This window comes from Aspergillus melleus (assembly GCF_016097325.1).
Source record: "Aspergillus melleus strain CBS 546.65 chromosome Unknown contig3, whole genome shotgun sequence".
Taxonomy (NCBI): Eukaryota; Fungi; Ascomycota; class Eurotiomycetes; order Eurotiales; family Aspergillaceae; genus Aspergillus; species Aspergillus melleus.
Window position 1 is genome coordinate 1,713,866 of NW_025763372.1, and position 24,366 is coordinate 1,738,231.

A 24,366-nucleotide genomic window follows, 5' to 3' on the forward strand; every position below is an offset into this window, starting at 1 on the left:
AACAGAGTGGTGACCAGAACGTGGTGATAGGCAGGTAGTGTTGTTGAAATGTGTTGTTATCGGGGCTAAGACCAAATTTGAAGACGGTAGAACAAATTGAGGCAAATCAAAGGTAGGTGACAAGACGCGCGACGTTGGAGTAAGAAAGAAAGAGGTTAAGAGGCAAAAAGAAACAGTGGCTGTCTGTACCTTACTACCCCAGCAAGAAACTCGCAGCCGGCGCGAGAAGGGAAACTCAGCGATAGGTAGCGATAGGGACGCAGTTCTAAGTTGTTTCGAATCGGAGGAGACTTCAACGGCGCCCAAGCAACTTTCCAGCAGACGACGCTAACCAATCCATGTAGGTGATTTTCATTTAGATGGACGCACGTGTTGCACGATTCGTGGTATGATCAAGAGACGGGTAGCGGTGTAGCTCGTTGGGTGATATTTCAACGAGACAATCGACGGAGCTTTGGGCGTAAATCGGGAGCGTCTCCGCTCAGTCGCCACGTCGGAGGGACAAATGAGTAGCAATGAGCGAGGGAAGAAGAATGAGGAAAGCGGCGCTGGTCACAATCACTGCAAGTCCCACGCGGGGGAGTTCATTTGAAGGAAGAAACTCGGGATTTATCTGACCAGGGTAAGCGCCTCTGGCGGGGATGCTAGAATCATGCAAGAATCATGGCGAAGTCATTCGGTTGAAGGCGGCGATCCGCGGGCGATGGACAACGTGGGTCCCGTGATTGGTCGGGCCTGCCTGCCGTCCGTCGCTGCCTGAGGCTGTAGTCTCCTTCCCCATTGGGAGCATCTAGTGTCATCGAGGTATGTACATGTCTATCATCTATACAAGTACTCCTATTCGTATCCTTCATTCCCTCTATTCTCTAATCCCGTCGCGCCAGGCTCGAATGCAACTTGTGTTGCCGCATCCCCAGGCTCACGGCAGCCCCCAGAATGGCAAGTGCCAACAAAGTAACAAAGGCAGCCCGCAGCGACTCCATGTACGCGTCCAATACGCCGGACTTCCAGTCCGCTGGCAGCTTCCAGATCTCGTCCAGGCTGTCTCGGATACGGCGTATCACTTCGTCGGCATCCTCTCGGTTGCCGAACCGATTCCAAAGACCGGATTTCAGCATGTTCTGAAACACTGCGGACGCAACGGTGATACCGATCGTACTGCCAGTGCTGCGGAATGCATAGGAGGCCGATGTGATCACCGCATGGTGCTTATGATCCACCGCCGAGATCAGTGCCACCAGAGTAATGGTGAGCATGCTCCCGTAAGCAACCCCCAGGATGAAGAAGTACACGAACGGCAGCAAGGTTGGGGTGGTCAGATCCAGAGTACAGATGAGGCTTCCTCCGAGGATCATCAGAGCCATGGCGGCAAAATTCATGGCCTGATAACGTCCGGTGGCGCGCATGAGAATCCCTGATCCCAGTGAGCCCATTGCGGTTCCGACCGCCTGAGGGATCAGCCGGACACCAGCGGCCGTCGCCGATAAGCCCTGTACCTGGAAGAAAAGCGGCAGATAGAACAGTAGCCCGAAGACCGCCATCGTCGTGAACCAGTTCGTGAGACAGGCAGAAGAGACTGTACGATCCAGGAGCAAGCGGACCGGGATGACAGGCTCGGACGCGACATTCGCCTCCACATAGACAAAGATGCAAAAAGAGACGGCCGATAGAGGCAAAGTGGTGAGGATCAGAGGATGGGTCCACGGCACTTGGTTTCCGCCCGCATTGAGCCCTAGCAGGAACAGAATGAGGGTGATAACCAACGTGATAGCCCCGAGGAAGTCAACTCGCTTCAACTTTCCCCGCGTGGTCTCCTTAACGGGCACCTTAACGGTGAAGGCGACAACAACACAAGACACGGCGACAAACGGGACCTGGATCAAGAAGGCCCATCGCCATCCCAAGGTGTCGTTAATCCATCCTCCGAACACGCCGCCGAGCCCACTTCCGGCTCCGTAGCAGAGGTTTCCGATGCCCTGCCAAACCCCACGTTTCCGGAGAGGTACCAAGTCCGACGTGACGAAGGTCGAAATCGCCGTCAGACCTCCTCCGCCGATGCCTGCGACAACACGGCCCAATATGATAGTCCACTCGCTTTTCGCAAGACCGCAAATCACGTTTCCCGCGGCGAAGAAAATGTTGGACAAGACGAGCCCCGTGCGTCGAGAGAATATGTCGGTCAGTCGCCCACTCAGCGGTTGAAACGCTGCGTTGGAGATCAGATAGGATGTGGCAAGCCAGGACAGCAGGGAAAGTGAATGGAAGGAGGACGAGATGGGAGCCGTCAGGGTTGCGACAATGGTCGTATCTAGTATTACCATTAGCTACAATCCGAGTCCAACGAAACAGATCGGACATACCTAGCGCTGCCAAAAATACTCCGATCCAGATACTTCCTAGAACCAGCAACAGCTCCTTCGTGGTGGGTTCCTCGGCTACAGGGACCTCTGACTCTTGGGGAGTAACTGTCGCATTCTGAGTCTGATCCCCGAGGAGCGGTGTCTGCTCCGACACTGGAGCCCTGGGGACGTCGGCTACAGTGGTTGGATTGTACTGAGCTGAAGCCATGGTTGTACAGCAATCTTTTGTAGGTTCAATTCCCTTGGTTGAGGATGCTGCTGGTCGATGCAGCGAGCGGGGAGAAGTTGGGGTCGGAACGTGGAGATGCTCCGACTTGATCGCCGATGATGACATCCCGGTCTCGGCCTGATTTCCGAGGCACGCCTGAATTTTATTTCTACTCCCTCTCCCTTCATCCTTGTCTTCTATGCCAGGTAACGCTATGGATCACCCGGTTCTTGCCCGTGACAGTCGGACAGTGTGGTAAAGAGCCGGTCAGCCAATCCGCATCATACCTAGTCTATATGTAGGGCAGCGTTCAGTCATCTGGCATTGCTTTCTTTTGACCCCGTTGTATCCTCCACCCAGCGTTTCGGGAGTGTCTTCAAGGATAATGGCTACCACACAGGCAACCGGTTCACCAGAAGAATATGGACCAGGGACGTACGTCGACACGACCTTCACTCCGGTGCCCGAGGAATGCAAACGACTGTTGAAGGTCTTCGCGGCCAAAACCCCGGGATTCACGCAGGATCCAGCCCTGCTTGATGGAGTAAAATTCGAAGGCGACGGTTTGCCTTGCATTCCCGGACCGATCAAGGCGCAGGCTGTGACAGCAGTGCTGCATGCGATGGTTGGTATTGTGGGTCTTGAAATGCTCCATTTGCGCGGCGACGATACCAGCACGACAACGTACGTCAACCCCAACCATGCAGGACTATATCCCGCCACTCCTGCGTTGGTAAGCGTCGACGGACAGACGGGTCCCTCCGTGATTGCTTTGCCGAGCGTGCCTCAATGGGACAAAGACCGTCAATCCGGCTCTCCCTTGGTCTATCCGACTGCCGATGAGGGCATCTGGTTTCAGCTTCATGGCTCCCTCGACCCATGGAAGGCACCGATTGGGCAGGGATTCCGCGTATAGACCGGGTAGCGGGAAGCAATATAATGGCCATTTGCCGAGCACGGAAGCATGAGTATGGATCGAGCTTTATGCCTTTCAAGGTCGTGCTCCATACCATTGCCTTTAATCCGTCAGGCGGGGGGAAAGCCAGATTACCCCGATAGATTCGTGACTACTTAGCGGTGACCCGTGTTAGATTCTAACTGCATCCATTAATTTTCAATCACGACGCCACTCCGGCGGCGGCTGCGCATCCACGCCTAGAACAACTCCACAAGTCTATGGAGCATGGTTCCCTGGCAGCCCTAACGGAATTGCACCGTGACTGACTCCTTTTGAGACATCGGCGCCGCGTTGCACTCAACAGACCCATTTTCGTTGCACGGGGACGTCGTCTCGGTCCCCTTGGCGGTCAAATCCAGGGACATGGCCTCTAGAAGACAACGCGTGAACGCAATGCTGGATGAGTCGCCGTAAAACACCATGGTCGGTTCGTCGACAAATCCCAGGGCAAGGCCATCTGTCTTGGTGTCATCCGACCGGGGACCCTCCCCCATTGAATGCATCGAAATGAACCTCATCTTGTACCGGCCGGGCAGCACTGATGGTGGGGTTATCACGCATTGGTACATCATATCGGTCTTCTCGAACTGTTGCGCATACGGAGAGATGCCCTGTCAGCAAGTCATCATGTCGTCGCAGTCTGCTCTCGACGCATCTCAGCCGCTGTTCCAGGTCTGCGACGTATTCCTTGCGGACCAATAGTTATGTATCATCCCTACTACATACACTCGTAAGTAATCTATCTAGTGGAATCGTGCGCATCGACCCACCGGACAGAGTCCCTCATCATCCCAGTCTTCACTCCCAACCTCCCACCGAACAATAAAGAGACCGGTAGGATCCCACTTCTATTTGATAGTATACAATCGCCGATGATGGCTACCCCATATTGATGTCTAGTCGAATTATTAACACATCGATCGTCTGCATCGGACTTCATTGCGTTTGTAGCAGGGAATACAAAAGGCTTGCCAGTTTGCATCGCCATGAATGGCCTCTCACGACAAGGAACGCAATGGGAAACATCAGTCGTGTCAGGACATGAAATATGAACTCTGACCCATCTCGGCCGTCATGTGCATTTAATCTCAAGATCATGTTCCTATGTGCGTATAAACGTAAAGCCAAACAGACCATTTTGAGGGGGTAGACGTCTTATAGAATATAGACATCCTCTGGTGAGGGAATACGCCATGTGAGCCCAGAGTCGGAATGGATGGGCAGGGAAGAGGGAAAAAGCCATGTGTATCACCCTCCGAGACATGATCCTTTTTCCCATGGAGAATTTTAGACAACGGCAAGGCGATACCGTCACTACGACATGAAAGCCATTTTTCACTTGTACCTCCGATTATTAAGCGGAGCCCTGATTCAGATCTGATAAGATTCCCCGCCGAAAGTCTGTGGACTGCGAAAGTATACTCAGGTAAATATTCTGGAGTTGTTTGAAGATTCTAATAAGCGCATCATGTTCGGAAAGCTCTTCCAGATCGGCAAAATCTTCGTGGTTGTCGTCCACCGCATCTGCACAGCCCTACGCATGCTCCTGACACAGCAACTCCACCGTCTCACCTACCAAGCTGTCGAGCATCCACGCAATGTATTCGTGATCGGAGCTTCGTTTGCGGGCTATCATGTTGCGCGATGCTTGGCAAATTCGCTTCCTACCGGTTATCGTGTTGTCGTGATCGAGAAGCATACGCATTTCCACTTCACGTGGGTGTTGCCTCGGTTTAGTGTAGTGCCGGGTCATCAGCATAAGGCTTTTATTCCATATAGATCTTACCTGAAGTCTGCGCCAACGGGCTCGTGGACATGGGTGACCGATACAGTGCAACGGATTGTTCCGGGTGGGAAAGGGGGGGCTCGGGGAAGGTGGAGCTTAAGTCTGGCGAGTCGGTAGACTATGAGTATCTGGTCATTGCAACGGGTGCATCGGCTGGTCTCCCGTCGAGGGTTCCTGTCAGCAGCAAGCAGGAAGGTATGAATATGCTAGAGGATGAACAGGAGAAGTTGCGTGTTGCGAATGACGTGGTTGTTATCGGCGGTGGAGATGCTGGGGTGGAGCTCGCAGCGGATGCGAAGGCGCGATATCCGGAGAAGAATGTTACTTTGGTGCATCCACGACAGCGACTGCTGAATAGTCACTATGGCGATCAAGTTGGACAGATTGCTTCGAGGGAGCTGAGGACATTGGGAGTGAACGTCCGTCTCGGAGAGAGGGCGACGCTAGATGCAGAGCAGACTCAATCTATCTGATTGGGATCCGGGGGAGTTATTCCATGCGACTATCTGGTAAAGCATATTTGTTCCTGGTTTTCTATCCACTAACCAATTTATCTGTAGGTGCATTGCGTCGGCCACTCGACTGATGTGAGGCGGTCCACAGGCTGCCCAATCTATCCAAGGTCTGTACTCCCTATGTGCTCTGGAAGAGAACATGATGAGGGTACCGGGGAATCCTGCGCAATTGCCTCTTTTTGATTCGTTTATTTCTCATTGTCGGGAACTGCGCTTGTCAACCTTGTCTGAGTAATGACTAGAGGAAGGGGACAGAATCGAGGGCCCCACGCAGACTTCGGTACCTGGGGCTAACCTGGAACGGTGTTAGTCTGGTTCTCTTAATATACTCCAAATCTTTCTAGAATAGGAGGACAATTTAACTAATTCCAGTATTACGGACTGGAGGCGCTAATGGAGAGCATGACTCATGTAGCGTCGGACTCTGTTCAATTTAGCCAGTCAGCCCCTGGAAGAGTGGCATCTCCTTGTAGGTGAGCTTGGGCGGTTTAAGGCAGTTGGTCCGGGAATCCAATCTCCGAGAGACATGTATCCTTGAGATAGCCAACAATTCAACTAGAATGGCTGTGCAGGCTCAGACTTTGCCGAATTCCGGTTTCTCTCGTACGCTGCAAATGGGATTGAGTTGGGAGGACATTCTAGCTAACTTAGTTGACTGGTTAGTTGACACCCGTGATTTAGTGCACTGTTGGGCATTTGAGATACGTCAGTTTCAGGGATGAAGAGTGTCGCAGGATTAGTCCTTAACTGTTGTAACTCCCCTTGCATAGAGGGACATTTTCCTAGAAAAAGATGATTTAATCTAATTGAGTTCGAATCTCACCGAAATCCAAGGAGTATGCGTACCGTGGATTGGAGTTTAGCGTAGCGACGAGTTCTAATTCAAAAGCCCCCTCAGATTTCGACGTATCAGATTCAAACCGAGCAGATGCTGTCGATAAACAACACGAGTCTCAAACATCTGTATCGGTGAGCATTGACTGTTGGGCTTGACTTGGCAGGGTTGGACAACATGATTCTCATCCCTATCTCCAAGACGTTTGCAACTGGACTCGATGAATCCGATCTAAAATCGACAGTCCAATAGCCGGCTAAACTCCTGAATCTGAGCTGATCTAGACCCTCATCAGGTCTAGCGAGAGCAGCACAGCCACAACGGCGGCCTTTGGACGAGAAGGAGTTCATTGTTCAGCGCCCGTACCACGTCCAAAGTGACGGACACGCCCTTGCTTGGTGTGACCTCGAACCTAGCCTATCCGAGAAGGACAATCGGCGTGACGGTTTCATCGAGAACGCTCGTCATGAAGGCCAGCGTCGTAGCGAGACATAGGAGTACTGTGGAAGGTCCAAAGCACGGCGGGGAGCTGACGAACCCTGAGGATCGGCGTCGGTCCCCACTTTGGAGATGACAGGGGAATTCTAAGAATTTCTTAGTTTAGGTACTCCGTGAAGGAACGAATAAAGGAGACGGCGGCAAATTATTTATTGATTAAGGACGATCAGGACCGTGCTCCTTGCCGTCACGTGGGGTGTCATACGGAGGTTTAAAATGCTGGGGGAAGTACCTACTCGCCGTCGTGCTTTCTCTTCTCTTCCTGTCGTCTCCCATCCTGATCCTGATCATTCTACTTCTACATTCCTTCTTGGCAATATCTATCCTTCAGATCTCTACCTCCTTTGACAAAATGCCCGGTGTTCGTGAGTATTTTGCGTTCATCACATTGGCCTCTAGATTTCTAATCGGTATCCGCAGCGCCTAATGCGTTTCGGCAGCTGAAGCAGGGACTCAAGTCTCTGCTTCGGAGGAAGAAGAAGAACCCCCAGAACAAACCCACCGATCAACCCGCGGAGAACGCTGCTGCGTCGCCAGCTGAAGCCAAGCCTGACGAGCCCGCTGCGGCTGCAGACCCCAAGACTGGTACGTCTACTGACCAAAACATTCGGTCCAGCTAGAACGTTAACACTCCAAAAGAAGCAACCGCTACGGATAAGCCCGCTGAAAACGCAACCGCGGAGTCCTCCCAAACGAAGCCTGAGAACCCCGAAGCTGCTCCGGCACCGGCTCCCGAGGCCAAGCCCGAAGCTCCAGCCGCCGAGACGACGGCAGAAGCTTCAGCGCCGGAAACAAAGACGGATGGTACTGCGGAGGCAAAGACCGAACCGGCCGCCCCAGCTGAGGCACCAGCTGCGGCACCAGCTGCGGCCGAAAAGCCCGCTGAGACGAAGCGTAAGCTCTGCCTGCCCTCTCCCTGCAGATGATGGTCCTAACAGAAGTCATGCAGCTCAAGAGGCCAAATAGTTGCCTAGATATTCCATGTTTGCTTTCTGATATGACTGATGCGGCTGTCCATCCAGTCATGCGATTGCTGCCAGCCCAGCATCGATTTCCTGTCCGCTTTTTTCTGCCCTGTGTTTCTGCCCTGCGTACCCATACCCAGGCATCAAGTGCCGATCGAGTCTTGAGATTGAGGTTTTGATTGTTGTTGTTCGTTTTATTCTCATAATACCCTGCATTGCGTTTATCCGTCGTTGTTTTACCTTATATATGTTGCGTCCCTTCTTGCAGGCGAACCTTTCGCTTGTATAATCAGCGTGTCGACGCTTTGAATCAAATTGCATTACAGCAAATTTTTATCAAGACACTATAGACACTTCTTCGCGGAAAGAATATCGAATTAACTTAGCAAGGCGATGTGAGCATGGGTATCAACAACTAGGCACAGCCCAAAAGGAATGCAAACCACCGAGGATTCAATTGTCTCCTTCCGAGGATACGTCTTCATCCATCTCAACGGGCAGGGGCTGGCCTCTGGCCGCCGCCGTCGCAGCTTTGATTTCTCTGGCTTTCTGTCTCCGTTTGATCTTCCTCTCGCGATTCTTGCGGTTCCGTTTTTCCGCCTCCGTTTCCTTTGCCTGCTCCGCGGCCTTGACACGCTTGCGCAGTTGTAGACGTCGCTTCTTACCCGGCTTCTTGTGGGACTTGGGAGTCTTAGTTTCACTTTCCGCGTTGTATGCAATAATGGTGACATCGTTCGAGTCCTTCGGGAGTTTCGTATGCTGTCTGTTCAAGCGAATGACCCGCCATGGCAGATAGCAGCCGGGCTGAGAAAGAACAATAAGTATTAGCCACACTGCTCAATCCCTCTCACAACCGGAGACAAATAACCAAGAAAAAAAAAGGAGGCACGACTCACCCATGAAACCCGAGCCCACGCCAACATATCATCCCCAGACACTGCAACATCCGCAAACTGTTTCTTCCTCACCTCCAGCTGCGGATCCTCATCCACCTTCACTCCCGACAACGTCGGCGTTGAAAAATAGTACCCCCAACCCCGAAACGGGTTCACAAAACGCCCCTCCCCTGCCTCCGGAGTCGGAGACCGCAATCTAATGCGCAGTTTCTGAGCCCCAGGGGTTTTCTCATCGTTGTCGCCCGCCGATCCATTGGTCGCTTGCGCTTGCGATTGCGTTTTCGGCGCTGCCGGCGCGCTGAATAGTCGGAACTCGAACTCTTGCTCTTCCTCCTCCCCGGCTTGTCCTTCTCCTTTGTTTTCTTCACCGGGGTGGGTGGCTTCTTCGGTGGTCTCTTGTTGGTCCGCGATGAACGTGTCCAGGTTTAGCAGTTCGGCGAGACGTTGTTGCGCTTCGGGGTTTGCGGATTCTGGTTGCGGCGAGGGGGATCGGGAGGTTGAGGAGGCGCGGGAGAGAATGTCTTCGCGACGAACGCTGGAGTTGGGAGAATAGAATCAGTATGTTTCTGTATTGATTGGGATTTTGGGTTGGTAGCAATTGGATGGATGGCGTAGGTGGACGGGATCGGTTACGCGAACGTACCGTTTTGCGTTCGGGAGATCGAACATGGTCTCTGTGTAGGTGTGATAAGAATGAGGAGTTTGATTTCAATAGCAATCCCAGCGTCAGCAAGAGTATCTGGTGGAGCACTGGAGGTAAGTTGGGCTTTGGATTGCGGTGCGGAGAAATTCCATCGGTGGGAAGTTTTCACAGTCGGCGGGCGCGGGCGCTATTTCCACGTGGGTTGGTCTTTGCGGCCACGGCTGTTTCTACTGGAGTAAAGCCAAGCCAGATCTAATAAAGAGAACTATGTTTGATTCAATGTATAACTTCCAAGTATATATGTTCTTATAAAGACTTTCCAATACGGACTGATAGAATTTTGGAATTGGATATCCAGAACTCATGTCAGGCCCTGGCATAGATCTGTTATTGTATCCTAACCTAGTGAGAACCTTGAGGGTTATCAGATTCATGATCTTCAGACAAAATGCTGACAAGCATTGGGATGCACGATAGATGGTTTAAAACCCGGTCTCGTCCGAACTCATTGTATGCCCTAAATCAAGATCGTGACGAGCGCAGTCTCAAAGGCCCATGCTCTGGGATTCTCCGTTGAAGATAAGACCAACAGCATAGAACCATGTACCTTCGTTGGCCAACTCCAGCACAATGGCTGCTCCTCCTTTGATCTATATCGGGTTAGGAAAAGGCCGCTGACCTAGATGACATCCAGTAATGGGGTAAATGCTCCGTAGCAACCGCCCAGTATCAATCGTCCATCTGCATGGAGTGAATCAAGTGAAGATCGCTCAATAGACCTCGAGTATCCATGGAGATGAGTATCGACAGGTGGCCAGGTGCATCTTCATTATGCCATTCCACACTCCATGCATGGGCTTGTGTTCATCCTCCATCACCCCACAGTATCCGATATCGAGGAGACCGAGTGTGCAAAAGAACTCCGATAAAAGACAGCGATACAGCGATCGCAATCAAGCCAAGAGAAAGCCCTTGCATAGAACCTGTCCCGGGTGGCGTATAAACATGGCAGCGCCAGCAACCAACATTTCACAGCTCCGGGCAGATTGTCATCGAACCCAAGTGGCATGGGGTAGCCAGGGGTTATCAAATCAGATACGATGATCTTTCTGCATGGAGAAGTTGAGCGGTGATCTGATTGTGACCCTGTGATACGTGAGCATCCCTTGCGGCGAGGAGAAGCATCAGATGAGAGAGAAAGAGGGAGAGAAAGAGGGAGAGGAGTGGCCTCCGATGTCATCGGGGCGCACGGGCCAGCCTGCCTTCCGCATTTCTCCATCCCGCCAGCCATCAGCCATTTCATCCATCGACCAGTCTCTCTCCCAGCATCACCGGTTGGTGCGTCGCCATTGCTCTGCTCTGGGCATCCATCGCTCGTTTTCATATTCTTCCTGTTTCCCTGTCGCATCTGCAACGCGGTTATTCCAGCCTTCGATTAACGACTCCGTCATCTGCAACTCCCCCCTCGGGTTCTTCCGGCCTTTGAATGTCTTGTGCTCCTATCTCGCGATCAAGACTTGCTTCGGTATAAATGGGTATCTGCGCCTCGTGTCTCGGCAGTCGACGAGACAGTCAAGATGTAAGTATTCATGCAGCGATAGGGATCTTGCGACGGGAACACCGTCGTACCCCAAGGGATGCGGTGGCTAACTTCGACTCCATTTCTACTAGTCTTCCGAATCCTCGCGTCTCCTCGATGATGATATCTACCAGTCTGGATACGGATATGGAGCCCTCAATCATGCGAACCAGGTCGCCCAACCAGACACCGGATACATAAAGCGCGAACGGGAAGCCTTAGAAGCGATATGTCAACGGACTTCGGAGTGAGTCGCCCCTCCCGGCTTAGAGAGTCGATCTGCCGGCGCAATCAATGTTGTCGCAGGTGGCCGCTTCCGGTCACAGGGGTTTGAATAAGGTCAACGGCTAACGCCTACAAACAGCAACGTCATCGATATCTGGTCCCTTCAACCTCAACCTCACCTCCAACCCCAAGCAACGCTGCACGGTCCCGTGTCCCCTTCGACATCGAAATCAGGCGCCACAGACGATGTCCCCGTGAGGATCACAACCTCGCCGCCGTCGGAACACCCCTCATCAGCCGGTAAAGACTCCGCGACGAAGCCCGGTGCCGTCCCAAAACACTGGGGCGAAGTCGTCATCAACCCCCGAAAAGGCAAGCAGGCAGGCTCCGGATCAAACGACGAGGCCCCTACTCGCGATGTCTTCGGGGTTTTACAAGTTTCTTGATCTCCTGGTCTTGAGTGGACACGACGTGACGGTTTTATTTCCTGGGGCCATTTCCCTAGTATCTATTTTCTTTTCGGTGGTCTAATCCCGCCTCTCTTGATGCCTTTGCTGCTTCAATCCCTTCCTTGAACCCGTTACATAGGTCGCCGGTCGACGGTCTATACTCTCCTTTTCATCTTGTCGTTTTCTTGCCATTCCCTCCTTACCAGATGTTTCATCTGCTCAAGCCACGGCCAATCTCCTTCTGTCTCTTGATCTTCCTTTTGCGTTTCCTCTTCCCTCTTCGTTTCAATCTACCCCCTTTTTAGAGACATGGTTATCATAATACCCTTGCTGCATGTTTTCCAATCACTGAAGTTCACATCACTGCTCAAAAACTGCCCTTTCTTATGTATTACATGTCTCTTGCTCGAATTAGCTATTTGCGTCGTGAAACATTAGAAATGACATCATAGTTCAGTATAACCGGCGCTGTGTAGAGAGGGGATTATGATCTACAGTATCTTTTACTGTCGTCTCTACCTACTACGGGGCATTTAGCAGACTAGAAGATATATCGCTAACTATTTCATATTGTGTAACATAATAATAATATAACAGGTGGAGAGGGAAGAGACATAGAATCAAAATCCAGCACCTGTTGCTAGCGGGAGTCTCAAGACTAATTCAGAAAAAGTAAAAAGATAGATAGAGAAACAACATGCGACCACGGCGCTGGAAGGTTGCAAGCGAAAAGAGGATAGAAACTATGAAACACGGTCCAGACACGGTAGCAAGGCGAGACAATGAAGTGAAGGATTCAAGAGGCCTCGCCGTGAAGCCGGCTCGACCTCTGCTGAACTCCGTCCTCACAGCCGTGGTTAAATCAGTTGCACCTTGAACGTCAGAACTCCACCGGACAAACGCCGAAAAAAACCCTACTCCGATAGAACGACAGATAGATGATAGAAAGGAAATCATGCCGATGCAAATGTAAGGTCGTTGGTCGCGGATAGTCACTCCCAGGTCCATTATAGTCATCGAAAAGGCATAGCCGAAGGGAAAACATATTAGCAGGCGATTTAAACGTCGTCCATTGTTCCGGCCGGCTCTTCTCCGCCCGAATCGTAGCTTCCAGCGGAGCTGAGTTCATCTTCCGACTCGGTGTCTTCCCCAGCGTCGTCAACAGCTTCTTTGCTGGCGTATTTGGCCACGTATTCTGTTGAGAGTAAGCCAAATTTGCAATCACAAGGGACATCAGGTGGCGAATACGTACCCTTCACCTTTGCCTCGTAACTTTTGGGTTCCCGCATCAGCATGGCCGCGGCCTCCCCATTTAGCGGGTCCGAGGGATTCGGGTATCGCAGGAGTTGCGGGAGGAAGACTTCGAAAATGTTGATCATGTCGTACATCGGCGACCAGGTCTGGTTGATAACATCCAAGCAGACAGAGCCCGATCTATGCCGGAGAAAGAGGCGTCAGCGAGGGCAGTTCAAAAGCAGGGGTTGTATTCCTTACAGCTCATCGATGTTGGGGTGGAATATCCTGTTGACAAAACCAATACTTGGGCTCTTGTACGGGTACTGATCTGGTAGTTCGACGTGAATCTTCCAATGCCCTCCTTGAAAGGGAGCTAGAACACTGTTAGCTGGGAAACCCCAATAATCCAAGTGTACAGAGCAATACATACTCTCCTCAGGGCCCTTGAAGCGCACGTAGAATTCTTGCCTGTAGAGAAATTGCCCTATGAGCTTGTATACAACGGGGATGTTGTTTTAAGGTTGTGTTCAACATACACTATTGAGCAGTCAGTAGGCAAGTTCAAACGGACGGGGAGTTACGGATAGAACCCACTATTGTCATTGACCAGAGTTACCTCGTAGTCACTCATTAGCCTATCCACGTTTATCAGCACATATCCTCACTCAAAGTCAATCCCAGATTTCTGTGGTTCGATAGCGGCAAATAGTCCCACGGTGTAGACTAGAGGGTCGGTATTGGGAGTGAACGAAAGGGTAGGCATACATCCTGTTCGACAGTTAGCCATGGGTTCGGTCGCAGATGCATTCAACCGCAAAGGAGACAGGTTTATATAAAAGGCAGTGTTCTAACGTACTTCATGACCTAGATGAGTCAAAACCAGGGTTAGCCTAAATGATCTCTCGGCAGCAGATAAGAATGTTCACCGACTCACATCTGTCTCGATTCTTCGCTTCGGACTGCTCATTTTGAATAACTGCGGGAGATCCTGTGATCTCTGACCAAATACTAAGGATATCCAAGTTGTTCAAAGCATATACCGGGTGGAGGAAGAGCGAATTGTGCGACTTTGGAACAAAGCAACTGGTCCCCAAGGTGGAAGCGGGGAAGCGATAGAGCGAGCGGGGACAAAGGAGCCGGAGGCGGTGGCGAAGGTAGAACGAGAAAAGTAAGTTGGATGTGGCCAAAGTAACAAAACTGAGGAGGTGAGAGGCGTATAGAGACCGGGGAAGGTGCAGGTTTAAAGGGGGAGGAGAGAGCTGAACAATGGGGGACAGGAGTTGAGAGAAGTGGGAGGAGGGAGGGGAGCAGAAGGCGAAGAGGGAGTTCGATGATAGCGGGCGATGATGGCACCACGGCCCGCACGAGTCAGGTGCGCCTGCAGATGACTCAGCCTGCTCTTCTCCTCCAGGCAACTGGCAAGTTGGGCGCATACGCAGATCGTGAAAGGGAACCTCTCAAGCTGAGTGGTTCTTCCACCCGGGTCTGGTGCCGGTGACTACTCAGTATACTACTCTCTGTACGGAGTAGTACTTGTCTTGCATCGTGTCGCATGTGGGGCATGGTCAGGTAGCAAACCCGGCGAGTTGGATCAGGTACTCATTAATGAAGAGCCAGGTCAGGTTTGGTGTTTTGGTACTTTATATCAGTAGCTGAGGACTGGTTCGACTAGAATTCTTGGTGACCAGACTTTGGGTAGAGTTGAGTCTTAGGTTTAGTATGCCCCAACCACTAAGTTACTACTACGGAGTACTAGTTCCTAGGTAGTGTTATAAAAGAGTAATAACTTGTGTTAGAGAGAAGCCATGACTGAGAAAACCAAATAATAGTAGTTCTACCAACGAGAGGCGAGAAATAAACCCCCATTCCTGTTAATGCCGCAGACACCATATAACACAGCTGTGGCCTCAGGTGTCAATGCCTCATCCCGCCGACAATTAAAAGAGAGGAAAGACTCCTCCGTCATGCACACATCTGCTCCCCATCACACTCCATCACTCCGCCGTTGAATCAAGCACGCACCAGAGTCTATTAATACAGTTTTCATTCTCATCTCCATCCCAATCACAATGCACAAAATGGGATCCCCGTCCTCTTCATACCCTTCCAGCCAAAATTCTCCCCAACCAGACCGGAATCCGCCCGGGATCGCCCAAACTAATCTGCCCCAGCGACCGGCCAGTCGAAATAAAGCCTCAGACTCCGCTGCCAACACTGATGCCCCTATTCCGGATGACGAGCATGGATCCGACCTGCCGCTGACCATGTCCGCGTCCGTGGTGTTAACCAGTCTACCACGGGACGCACATCAAGCACTAGCGGATGCCGAGGCTATCGATACAGGAAAGGGTAAGTATAGGGTAGTTGGGCACTAGATGTATCCCCTTTTCCCTCAAACAGATGCAAAAAAAGAAAGCCAGACCCCGTTAGATTAAAGACGAGGGCGTCATTGTAGGGTCATCTGGCCAATTTCCCTTCCCATGTATCTAATCATGTTCTGTAACTCTATTTTCCCCGCTTGATCCCTCGTTTGGCATGACCCAAGAGGCGCTTTTGGTGCTGACTGACACTGCAAAACCAGTCACCGTCCGCTTCCAGCCCTTACCTGCGGCCCCGATCTTGAAAACCCGCGTCTTCAAGATCAGTGCTTCCCAGAAATTCGAGACCGTGGTTAATTTCTTGCGCAAGAAGCTGGATTGCAAACAGTCGGATTCGGTAATCTGTTATGTGAATAGTACCTTTGCTCCGGGGCTTGATGAGGGTGTTGGGGGGCTGTGGAGGGTGAGTTTCCCATTTCTTCGGTTTTCTTTTCCGTGGGATCTGACGTCGTTTGAATTTTTATTTTTGTTAACACGGTTGTGGACAGTGTTTCAAGACGGACGACCAATTGATCGTGTCGTACTCGATGACTCCTGCGTTTGGTTGATAGGGATGCGACGAGTCGTACAGCGCCGAGAAGAGATGGTGAGTATTATGTGTTTGAACTCTCCGCGAAAAAAAAAGTCTAAGTTGACTCGATTGAAATGTACATAGGTCAGCGTAGAGAACAGCCAGCTGGCATCTATCACTTTCTAACAGACATGAGACATGAGACATGAGCTATGATATGAGGTATCAGGAAAACCACTTATGCCAGACAGAAAGAACAGCAACAGGAGCAGGAACTTGTAGCAAGCAAATGGTGAAACAAAGCCACAGAGAAAACAACTGAAGGGAACTCTTTATTCATCCGACTTGTTGACAATCCTTTCGAACTCCGCCAACTCCTCCTTGGGAATAGGATAAGTGTACTCTTCCGACGGATACGCGCGACTCTTCACCTCTTCCCGATACTGCTGAATCCCCTTGATGGCCTCGCCCCAGACATCGGCATACTTCTTCACGAAGCGCGGGAGGAACCGACCCGGCGGGAAGTTGCCGGTCATGTCAATCTGCACCAGAACCTGCCCGGAACAGCCATTACCAGCACCAATGCCGATGGTCGGCACGGTCAGTTTCTTCGTCACGATGGCGGCGATCTCCGCGGGGACGGCTTCAAGAACCATCATGAACGCGCCGGCCTCTTGCACCGCCTGGGCGTCTTTCAGCAGACTCAAGGCCCCGGCGGTCGACTTGCCCTGGACACGGAACCCTCCCAGCGCGTTCTGGCGCTGCGGCGTCAACCCAATGTGTCCGACGACGGGGATCCCCGCCTGCGTGATCCGCTTGATAGTCGGGGCCATTTCGGCGCCTCCTTCCAGCTTCACGCCCTGCACGCGACCTTCCTTGACGATACGGATGGCCGATTGAAGGGCCTGTTCCGGCGAGACCTCATAGGAGCCCATGGGGAGATCAGCAACCTGAAAGACCATTAGCCCAACATTCCCACTAAAGTCATATCACCCTCTAAGAGAAGGCGAAAAAAAGGAAGGGAAGAAACAAACCGTAAAAGCACTCTTCGCGGCCCTCGCCACACTCCGACAATGCAACAACATCTCATCCATCTCCAACTCACTCGTATCCTCCATCCCCAGCGCCACCATGGCCAAGCTATCACCGACCAGAATCATCTCCATGCCCGCCACCTCCGCGACATGAGCACTGGGGAAGTCATGCGCCGTGAGCATGGTGATCGGCTCGCCCTTTCGATAGAGACTGCGCAGCGTCTGCACGGTGGCCTTTTTCCGGGGCGTCGTGGGCGTTGCGCTCAGCGGAGAATGCGAGCTATGGCGGACGAATGATGTCGGGGCGGTGCCAGTGCCTGACATGCATGTGGGGAGGAGACATCTAGTAGCGAGGCGGGAGGATGGTTGACGACCCCCCGCCAGAAGCAGCGGAGTTATCGACGATGAGGAGATGCGAGTCCTCGAAAGACATTGTCTCAATGGCGGCATCATTTGGGCTGCGGTTCTGGATGAGGCCATTGTTGCCACAGGACAAGTATAGATAGTAGCGTGGTAAAGCGTAGCGCGAGACAACAAATCTCCACCGCGGATACTTTTTTCCAGGAGCAATGGAAGTAACACAAGTGCAAGAGATTGTCAAGACGCAATTGTTATCAACAATGTATCTGTAAGTGTATGTATGTACGCATGTACGTATGTATGAATATCTTGTTTGTATGTACCCTATAGGCAGGAAGGCGAAAAAAAGAAGCTCCGACCCGATCAGATAACCTAATAATGAAGTGAGTGAGTGGCGTTACCAGCGTCCACACCGGAAGGATCCACCAGTGAAGTAGATCCTCGAAGTAGATTGATTGGTATTTGGTAGGTAAGTTGAGTGACGTTATCTGACCGAGGGATAACTTAAAAAAAGAAAAATTAGAAAAATAAAATTTTCGAGTAAGTCTTGAATCTGCTCAGAAACTTCGAAAGAAACAATTCGAAATTTACAATTGAACGGGGCGTCTTTATAAAGCAGCGCAGCCCGGACGTGCTGGTATATGCAGCGTAGACGGGAGCATCCCCAGCGCCTTCCGTTCTGCCGATGCCTCGTTAGGGCTTTTTTTTTTCTTCTCCAACCCACGAGTGGCGAAGCGCTGATGGATTCTCCGCCGGACGGACCGTTCTTCCTGCCGAGTTCCATCTTGTCACTGGGCCGAGAAGACCGAGGCTGTTTGTTTTGAAGGTTTACCAAGGCAAGTTTTGTTTACTCACTTGACTCCGTTTGACTTCATAGGGCAGGGATGTTTATCATTTCATAGCTAGATATAATGCTAGGTACTTGTACTATGTATGTGCCCCGAGTGACCTAGACCTAGGCCATGATTCGAACGCCTCCGTCCGAGTTCGGTCCAGCTGCTGATGCATGGATCACAAACCTCGCGATAAGTAGGTAGAAAGAAGTGAAAGCTAGCTAGTAATAAACACGCACATTGGGGAAATAAGATTGACAACGTCAAAGTTCAAAAACACCACCGGTACGGACTGTCCGTCCTTTTAATGCAACCCCATAACACATCCACCCAAGAAAAACCAAGAAGAGAATAGAAGAGAACCGAATGGAAATAAGATAGAAAGGGGAATGAGAAGGGAAACGTGTGAATTAGGCTCAATGCAAGGCATGAACGGGAAGCGGATGAACTTTTGAAATCGCCTCGGTCAACTCACAAGCCTTCCTTGTTCTTCCTCTTTGTAAGATTTTTTTTTCTTGTTTTTTTCTGTCGAATGGCCGAAATCATGATTCCCAAAATTGACGTCGGACAGGCCGTCAGTTGCTTTCGTTCATCAAACCCGTATGATATAATGCAGGCAAAATCCAATGACGCCGGCTGTATGATAATGCACTGTGAGACATCAAGTACAACAAAAACGGATTGTAAAACACATAACCGATGCAAGAGATAAAGGGGGGAAAGAAAATGAAAACGGAAAAAAAAAGTATAGGAATAAAGGGGAAACCTGGGAATGAAAGGTCAAATGAGCGACAGAATATCAAGTCAGTTGTTTGCTCCGTGGAGCGCAAGTTTTGAATCAAATCCGAGGCGCATATGTACCATTTGTTGTTTAGGATCGCTCTTTCAAATGCTCTCGTGTTCTCCATGCATGTAATTACTGCCGTCAAAGGAACAGCTGATCATAAAAAAAAAAAAAAAAAGTCAGTGACGCTAATGCGGTTGAGATGGAAGGAATCGCGTCATATGTATGTGCCATGATTTTTATCTTTTTTTTTTCTGCTTGTTTGTTGCTTTTGCCTTTTTTGCTCTTTTTTCTTCAGTAAAAATGGCCTAAACATAATCGTATTCTTCCTTTAATGGTCGCTGGAGCTGGAAGAGGAGTGAGTCAAGCTCCGCCCAGTTAGACGTGTTCAATGCGAATTTGCGGTGTTTTCTGGTCAACACATGCTACATTCGTCAGTTAGCAATTGCTTCTCCTCTTGTCAAGGGCAAGGCACTCACCTCATCAAAGTCATCGAACTTGTCCCGGCAGTTCTCACAGTATCCTGGCTTAGGATCCCTCCGCCTGTCCTTTTTCTTTTGGCTGCTACTTCTTCGAAGGCTTGGCCGGTGCTTGGTGGCACCATTGCCTTCCGACTGCGTAGTCTCCTCTTCAATGACATGTCCAAGTTTTTCTGGCGGATTCGGCTTGCCTTGCCGGCTGGCCTGATTCCTTGCCGCTTTCATCGCTGTTGAAGGGTCCACGGGATGGTGAGACAGTCCCGTACCGGCGGAAAATCCCCCGTTGCTCTTCTCGAGAACCTTTCTCTTCAGCTCGTGGACCTCTTTGCTCACACCAGCCTTCGCACCGGGCGCAGCGGCAGTCGAGGATACCATCTGGGATCGGATAGCAGACGTGATATTTGAGGGCTGCACGCCCGATGCAGCAGGCTCCCGACCAAGGTAGAAGGGACCATTCCGGTTTAGCTGGGGAGGAGGAATGAAACTTTCTGAGCTCTTCTTTGGCGACAACGGCCTCGTTGGTTGCATTTCTTGCATCTCAGGTTGCTTTGGCTGAGAGACAGCACCTTCAGGTTCATCTCTGGGGCTGGTCTCTCGGTCAGCCTCAGGATTCTCTACCTTCCCAGCAGTGTCCTCGGGTGCCTTGGGCTTGGTGTCATGAGTCGCTGCGATGGGTGCAGGCTTAGAAAATGCCTTCTTTTCCCTTTCCTTCTGGCGCGCCCGTTGTCGTTCAGTTTCCTTCTTCGTGGGGGCCTCTTCCACAAACGGGCATTTTCCCAATGGTGCACTCCGAAATTGTGGCCAAATACCATCCTGTCGCCTTGCCACCTTGGGGTATTCACGGACCATGACAGGTCTGGTCTTTTCATCCATGTCATGGATATAAATGAACGGACCTTTGAACATGACCAGGTCTTTCAGGACCGACAGAGGATTGCGATCCGAAGAGCCACTCATGAGTTCGTTTTGCAGGACCTGGGACAGGTCCGCGTCGCCCCTGGCTTTAGCATGGCCACCGGCATTGGCATTGCGGGTTGAATGGCCGCTGTGGCCGCCAAGTTCACCGTCGTTGATAGTAGCGATCATCCGCTGCAGTTTCTCGATAGCCCATATCTTCATTCCCATTTGGCGAGCCCGGTACAAAACATCCATATTGGTCGGTTCCCGTCGAGCGTCATTCTTCATTGACATATGTAGGTGCGGGTCGGCATTTTTCTCGAGCAAGGAGGGGTTGACCGTCTGCAAAGAACCATCTGCAGCTACCTGATCCACCGATTCTGCCTGATCCGCCAATCTTGCCAATTCTGCCGGGCTTGGGCCTTCATGTTCGGGGGGGATGGGGCGGGAGGTAACGACGTGAGTCACTAGACGTGAGAAGAATTTCTCTTCGCGCTAGGATGAATTGTCAGCGAATTTTCAAATCTTCACTACCAAACCTCCATGCATAGGGGAATCAAAATGTCTCGTGTACAGAATCACATGAATGGCTTCCATTACAAAATGATGGGAATGCGAAGGGGCGAGGTCAAAGAGAATAGCCAGATGCACTTACAGCACCCAATGCATTGACCTGTCTCGAGCATTTACTACGAAGATCTTCTGGGATGCTGTCAAAGTAAAAGACGAATTGCGGGAAGGCCTTGCGATAATGTCTCTGCCACTGCCGAATAGTATCGATGGTCTCCGCGGACGGTTTCTCATGTCTCGACGCCCGATTCTGAGGTTGTCTATCCTTATCCCGAGCGGCGACCAGCTTCCTCTCGAACGCACTTGGCTGAGTATTGTTTGTTCGGCGCGTGAACAATTGCTTGGAATCGTTATTCTGGTAGGCGGAGGACCTGGTCCGGGTCGGTGAGCGGCCGTCCACCTCGGGACCATCGACTACCTGCTTCTTGGGTGGTGGCTGGCCGTAAGGGATTTCCACAGGACCATTTCCCGGGCGAGAACGTTTGGCAGGCACGAGGCCCATTCGGTGAGGGGAGTTCGTAGCATTCGGCACGTTGGCGAGTGGACGGCGAGTCGACATGTTATACGAGGTCTGCGGTGAAGGGGGTATGAATACTGCTGCCATAGGGTAACGATACGCCGAGGGTAAATAGGTTAATTAAGCAGCTAGTTCGAAGGCCTGTTCAAAAGAGGGGCGCAGCAGGCCGAGCACGCGAAGAACGACACGTCTCGAAGGCTTGCACGATCAAAAAAATGCCATTGTTCACGCGATCCAGAGTCATGGAGGTAGGGAACGGAGGGACAATAAGAGGGGAAGGGTGAGAGAAAGCCTCTTGCCCAAGGAGGATAGTGAGGAGGGGAGTTTGACGAGCACTGTCCAGTGAAAGAGGCCTGGGAGTGGAGGATGAAGGAGAGGAGTAGCAGTGGCTGCGTCGGAGTCTTTTGGGGGGGTGGGAAGAGAGAGAGAGAGCGGGAGGAGAGAAAGGAAGTAACTAAAGCGTGTCGGAGAGTGGAGACCGTCTGGTTTGGTTTGGTTTGTTTTGGCCGCGGGATGTGCGCCTTGACAACGGGGCATCAACCCACCGCGAACCTCCGCCAGGTATGAAGGTTGGGACATTCCGCTGCTAACTGCTTATTTTCCTCTCACCCTAGGAAATTTCCCGGATTTTTCCGCGTCACTGGTGCTGTAGGTATTCCAGTACTTCTTCCTGTACTCCGTACTCCGTAAGAAACCCGGAAACACCGCTTAGGGCTGCGTTTGTTTGTTTTCTTCAGCTAAACTCAATAACAATAACAACAACAACGGAGAGAGGCGTGTTTTTCCTCCCAACTCGGATCAATACAGTTCGCTATTATACATCCATTTACAAAGGGTATCTTCCCGGCTACAATTATGCTTCCCCTAATCTAGTCCCGAAGTGCCTCGATGTCGTCGACCTGGAAAATGACGTATTGTCAGCGGAGAAGGCGCTAATGCACGCAAGACGGCTGAACGACGGCAAACTTACCTCCTTGACGGCTTCAGTGGTCAGCACGATCGGGCTGTCATCTCCCACGCAGACGCTGTCCTCAATACGGATTCCAATTCCCCGGAACTTCTCCGGCCATCGCTCGTCGTCGGGAACGTAGATACCGCTGGATCAGGTTAGTGAAGGCTTCTCAACCAGTTCGAAGGAGAGACACCTACGGTTCCACGGTGATGCATTGGCCCGCCTTCAGGTTGTATCCTCTTGGATATCCGGGGCAGTCGTGCACGTCCAGTCCGATATAGTGGCCAAGGTGGTGAGGAAAGAGGGTACCCATGGCATTTCCCGAGACGTCAAAGCCCAGCTGCTGCAGTTGATCTTTCAGACCATTTTCCGCGACGGTATGCAATCGGTCCAGGGAGAGGCCTGCGTCCTCGCGACAGAGAGAGACACAGCTGCGGTGCACATTCAACACCGCATTGTACAGATCACGCTGAGGATCCGAGAACTTTCCGTTGACCGGCCACGTCCGCGTGATGTCGGAAATATAAGTACCTCCTTCACCACCTCCATCCACCAGCACCATATCGCCGTCATTCAAGACGTCGTCGTTTCTTGTATAATGAATACTCAAAGCATTCGAGCCGCCCGCGACCACGGGAACGAACGCGCTGTTATCACAACCGTTGATCTTGAAATTGTATTCCAGGAACGATGTAAGGTCCTTCTCCTTGGAGAATGTGTGCCTCATGGATTCGGTGAAAGCTCTTCCGGAAGCTTGTCCAACTGCCCGCATTTGTACAACTTCGTCCTCGCTCTTGAATACTCTCATCTCGTTGAGGATCGGGCGCAAAGGCTTGACTTTCCGGTAGTCGACAATCTTTTTGAGTTGCTCCGAGGCGCCTGTAGGTCCGTATAGATAACGATGTAGGGATGATCGGCCGGGGTTGAAAGCGGGAATATCCGTATAGATCTCCGTGGCGTCTGAGATGATGCGGGGGAGTAGATCCCCGATGCGCTCTATGTCACCGGTCTTGGAATCTCATATTAGCGATGCTTTTGTTGGTAGAAAAGAGGATCGCGCCTTACTTCGTCGGCATTGAAAACGTCGGTCGCAGCCTGCGTCCCAGAGCGAGCCCCATCCCAAAGCTCGGCCTTGGCGTCTTTCTCCCGAACATAGAGATGGAAAAGGTGGTTGTCGCCAGAGCCGTCGTTTGCTGCAGGCTAATCAGCATTGCTGATATCCTTTTATTCGGATCTCCAGGCAGAAACTCACCGATAATCGCAAGCGCATTGGGTTCGTTGAATCCTGTACCCAACAAAATCAATCAACCATAAGTTCCTTTTTCCTCTCATCATGAACACCGACCCGTAAGATAGAAGAAGTTTGAGTCCTGTCGGTACTCATTGAAGATGCCCGACGCGCGATATGTGACTTCGTTGGCAGCTAGGACGGCAATTGAGTATTTGGGGAGCTTGTTCGCAAGTCGTGATCGACGGTGGGCGTATTCGAGAGCGGTAATTCCGGGCGTCACTTTTGTCCGTAGTCAATATAACCATGTCATATTATCTCGCGCGACGAACATCAAAGGGGAAGACACACATTCTCCGGGATTCAGTAAATGGGGGTGCGTCTCGTGTAATGGTTGTCCGAATTTAAGCTCCGCGGCGGAGATGGACGAAGCGTAGGAACGGCGAAGGGCCGGAAGTTGAGGAGAGACCAGCCGATTTGACGATGACCGAGGGATCCATGGTACGGAGCGGCGAAGGCAACGAGGCCATTGGCGAGCGAGTAACCTGCATGTCGACATGCTTGTCATCAAGTCACCATTGAAGGAGGGACGAGTGTTGACTTGGAGAGGTGGACACTGGACGTAAAGGTTCAATCGGAAGGAAGCAGCAACTCCCGCGGCGGGCCTCGT

General features: G+C 51.5%; 12 protein-coding genes across 12 annotated transcripts; 5 read left to right on the forward strand and 7 right to left on the reverse strand.

Moving 5' to 3' along the window:
• Positions 1-866: 866 nt before the first annotated feature.
• LDX57_005618 (uncharacterized protein) lies at positions 867-2,568 on the reverse strand (the record flags this gene model as incomplete). The annotated part of the gene is made up of 2 exons (XM_046087306.1): positions 867-2,308; positions 2,361-2,568. The coding sequence occupies 2 exons, from the start codon at positions 2,566-2,568 to the stop codon at positions 867-869; spliced, it is 1,650 nt and encodes a 549-aa protein (XP_045943273.1).
• Positions 2,569-2,953: 385 nt separating this feature from the next.
• LDX57_005619 (uncharacterized protein) lies at positions 2,954-3,484 on the forward strand (the record flags this gene model as incomplete). Its single annotated transcript, XM_046087307.1, has 1 exon — positions 2,954-3,484. One exon carries the CDS (start codon positions 2,954-2,956, stop codon positions 3,482-3,484), a length of 531 nt encoding a protein of 176 aa, XP_045943274.1.
• Positions 3,485-3,768: 284 nt separating this feature from the next.
• On the reverse strand, positions 3,769-4,020 carry LDX57_005620 (uncharacterized protein; the record flags this gene model as incomplete). Its single annotated transcript, XM_046087308.1, has 1 exon — positions 3,769-4,020. One exon carries the CDS (start codon positions 4,018-4,020, stop codon positions 3,769-3,771), a length of 252 nt encoding a protein of 83 aa, XP_045943275.1.
• Positions 4,021-4,994: 974 nt separating this feature from the next.
• On the forward strand, positions 4,995-5,785 carry LDX57_005621 (uncharacterized protein; the record flags this gene model as incomplete). Its single annotated transcript, XM_046087309.1, has 2 exons — positions 4,995-5,246; positions 5,306-5,785. 2 exons carry the CDS (start codon positions 4,995-4,997, stop codon positions 5,783-5,785), a joined length of 732 nt encoding a protein of 243 aa, XP_045943276.1.
• A 1,727-nt stretch (positions 5,786-7,512) lies between these two features.
• Positions 7,513-8,126, forward strand: LDX57_005622 (uncharacterized protein; the record flags this gene model as incomplete). Its single annotated transcript, XM_046087310.1, has 4 exons — positions 7,513-7,525; positions 7,581-7,745; positions 7,800-8,054; positions 8,110-8,126. The coding sequence occupies 4 exons, from the start codon at positions 7,513-7,515 to the stop codon at positions 8,124-8,126; spliced, it is 450 nt and encodes a 149-aa protein (XP_045943277.1).
• Positions 8,127-8,578: 452 nt separating this feature from the next.
• Positions 8,579-9,690, reverse strand: LDX57_005623 (DUF2011 domain-containing protein; the record flags this gene model as incomplete). The annotated part of the gene is made up of 3 exons (XM_046087311.1): positions 8,579-8,929; positions 9,022-9,556; positions 9,665-9,690. The coding sequence occupies 3 exons, from the start codon at positions 9,688-9,690 to the stop codon at positions 8,579-8,581; spliced, it is 912 nt and encodes a 303-aa protein (XP_045943278.1).
• Positions 9,691-11,195: 1,505 nt separating this feature from the next.
• Positions 11,196-11,914, forward strand: LDX57_005624 (LAMTOR1/MEH1 family protein; the record flags this gene model as incomplete). The annotated part of the gene is made up of 3 exons (XM_046087312.1): positions 11,196-11,243; positions 11,336-11,490; positions 11,608-11,914. 3 exons carry the CDS (start codon positions 11,196-11,198, stop codon positions 11,912-11,914), a joined length of 510 nt encoding a protein of 169 aa, XP_045943279.1.
• Positions 11,915-12,975: 1,061 nt separating this feature from the next.
• Positions 12,976-14,120, reverse strand: ubc8 (E2 ubiquitin-conjugating protein UBC8; the record flags this gene model as incomplete). Its single annotated transcript, XM_046087313.1, has 5 exons — positions 12,976-13,112; positions 13,170-13,351; positions 13,412-13,526; positions 13,584-13,621; positions 14,080-14,120. The coding sequence occupies 5 exons, from the start codon at positions 14,118-14,120 to the stop codon at positions 12,976-12,978; spliced, it is 513 nt and encodes a 170-aa protein (XP_045943280.1).
• Positions 14,121-15,231: 1,111 nt separating this feature from the next.
• atg12 (ubiquitin-like protein ATG12) lies at positions 15,232-16,079 on the forward strand (the record flags this gene model as incomplete). The annotated part of the gene is made up of 3 exons (XM_046087314.1): positions 15,232-15,502; positions 15,735-15,934; positions 16,020-16,079. 3 exons carry the CDS (start codon positions 15,232-15,234, stop codon positions 16,077-16,079), a joined length of 531 nt encoding a protein of 176 aa, XP_045943281.1.
• A 295-nt stretch (positions 16,080-16,374) lies between these two features.
• On the reverse strand, positions 16,375-17,556 carry ECM31 (3-methyl-2-oxobutanoate hydroxymethyltransferase ECM31; the record flags this gene model as incomplete). Its single annotated transcript, XM_046087315.1, has 2 exons — positions 16,375-16,992; positions 17,077-17,556. 2 exons carry the CDS (start codon positions 17,554-17,556, stop codon positions 16,375-16,377), a joined length of 1,098 nt encoding a protein of 365 aa, XP_045943282.1.
• Positions 17,557-19,361: 1,805 nt separating this feature from the next.
• On the reverse strand, positions 19,362-21,558 carry DBF4 (protein serine/threonine kinase activating protein nimO; the record flags this gene model as incomplete). The annotated part of the gene is made up of 3 exons (XM_046087316.1): positions 19,362-19,478; positions 19,533-20,924; positions 21,085-21,558. The coding sequence occupies 3 exons, from the start codon at positions 21,556-21,558 to the stop codon at positions 19,362-19,364; spliced, it is 1,983 nt and encodes a 660-aa protein (XP_045943283.1).
• Positions 21,559-22,385: 827 nt separating this feature from the next.
• On the reverse strand, positions 22,386-24,255 carry ICP55 (aminopeptidase P family protein; the record flags this gene model as incomplete). Its single annotated transcript, XM_046087317.1, has 7 exons — positions 22,386-22,415; positions 22,487-22,613; positions 22,666-23,477; positions 23,534-23,661; positions 23,721-23,753; positions 23,814-23,978; positions 24,048-24,255. 7 exons carry the CDS (start codon positions 24,253-24,255, stop codon positions 22,386-22,388), a joined length of 1,503 nt encoding a protein of 500 aa, XP_045943284.1.
• Positions 24,256-24,366: the final 111 nt, after the last annotated feature.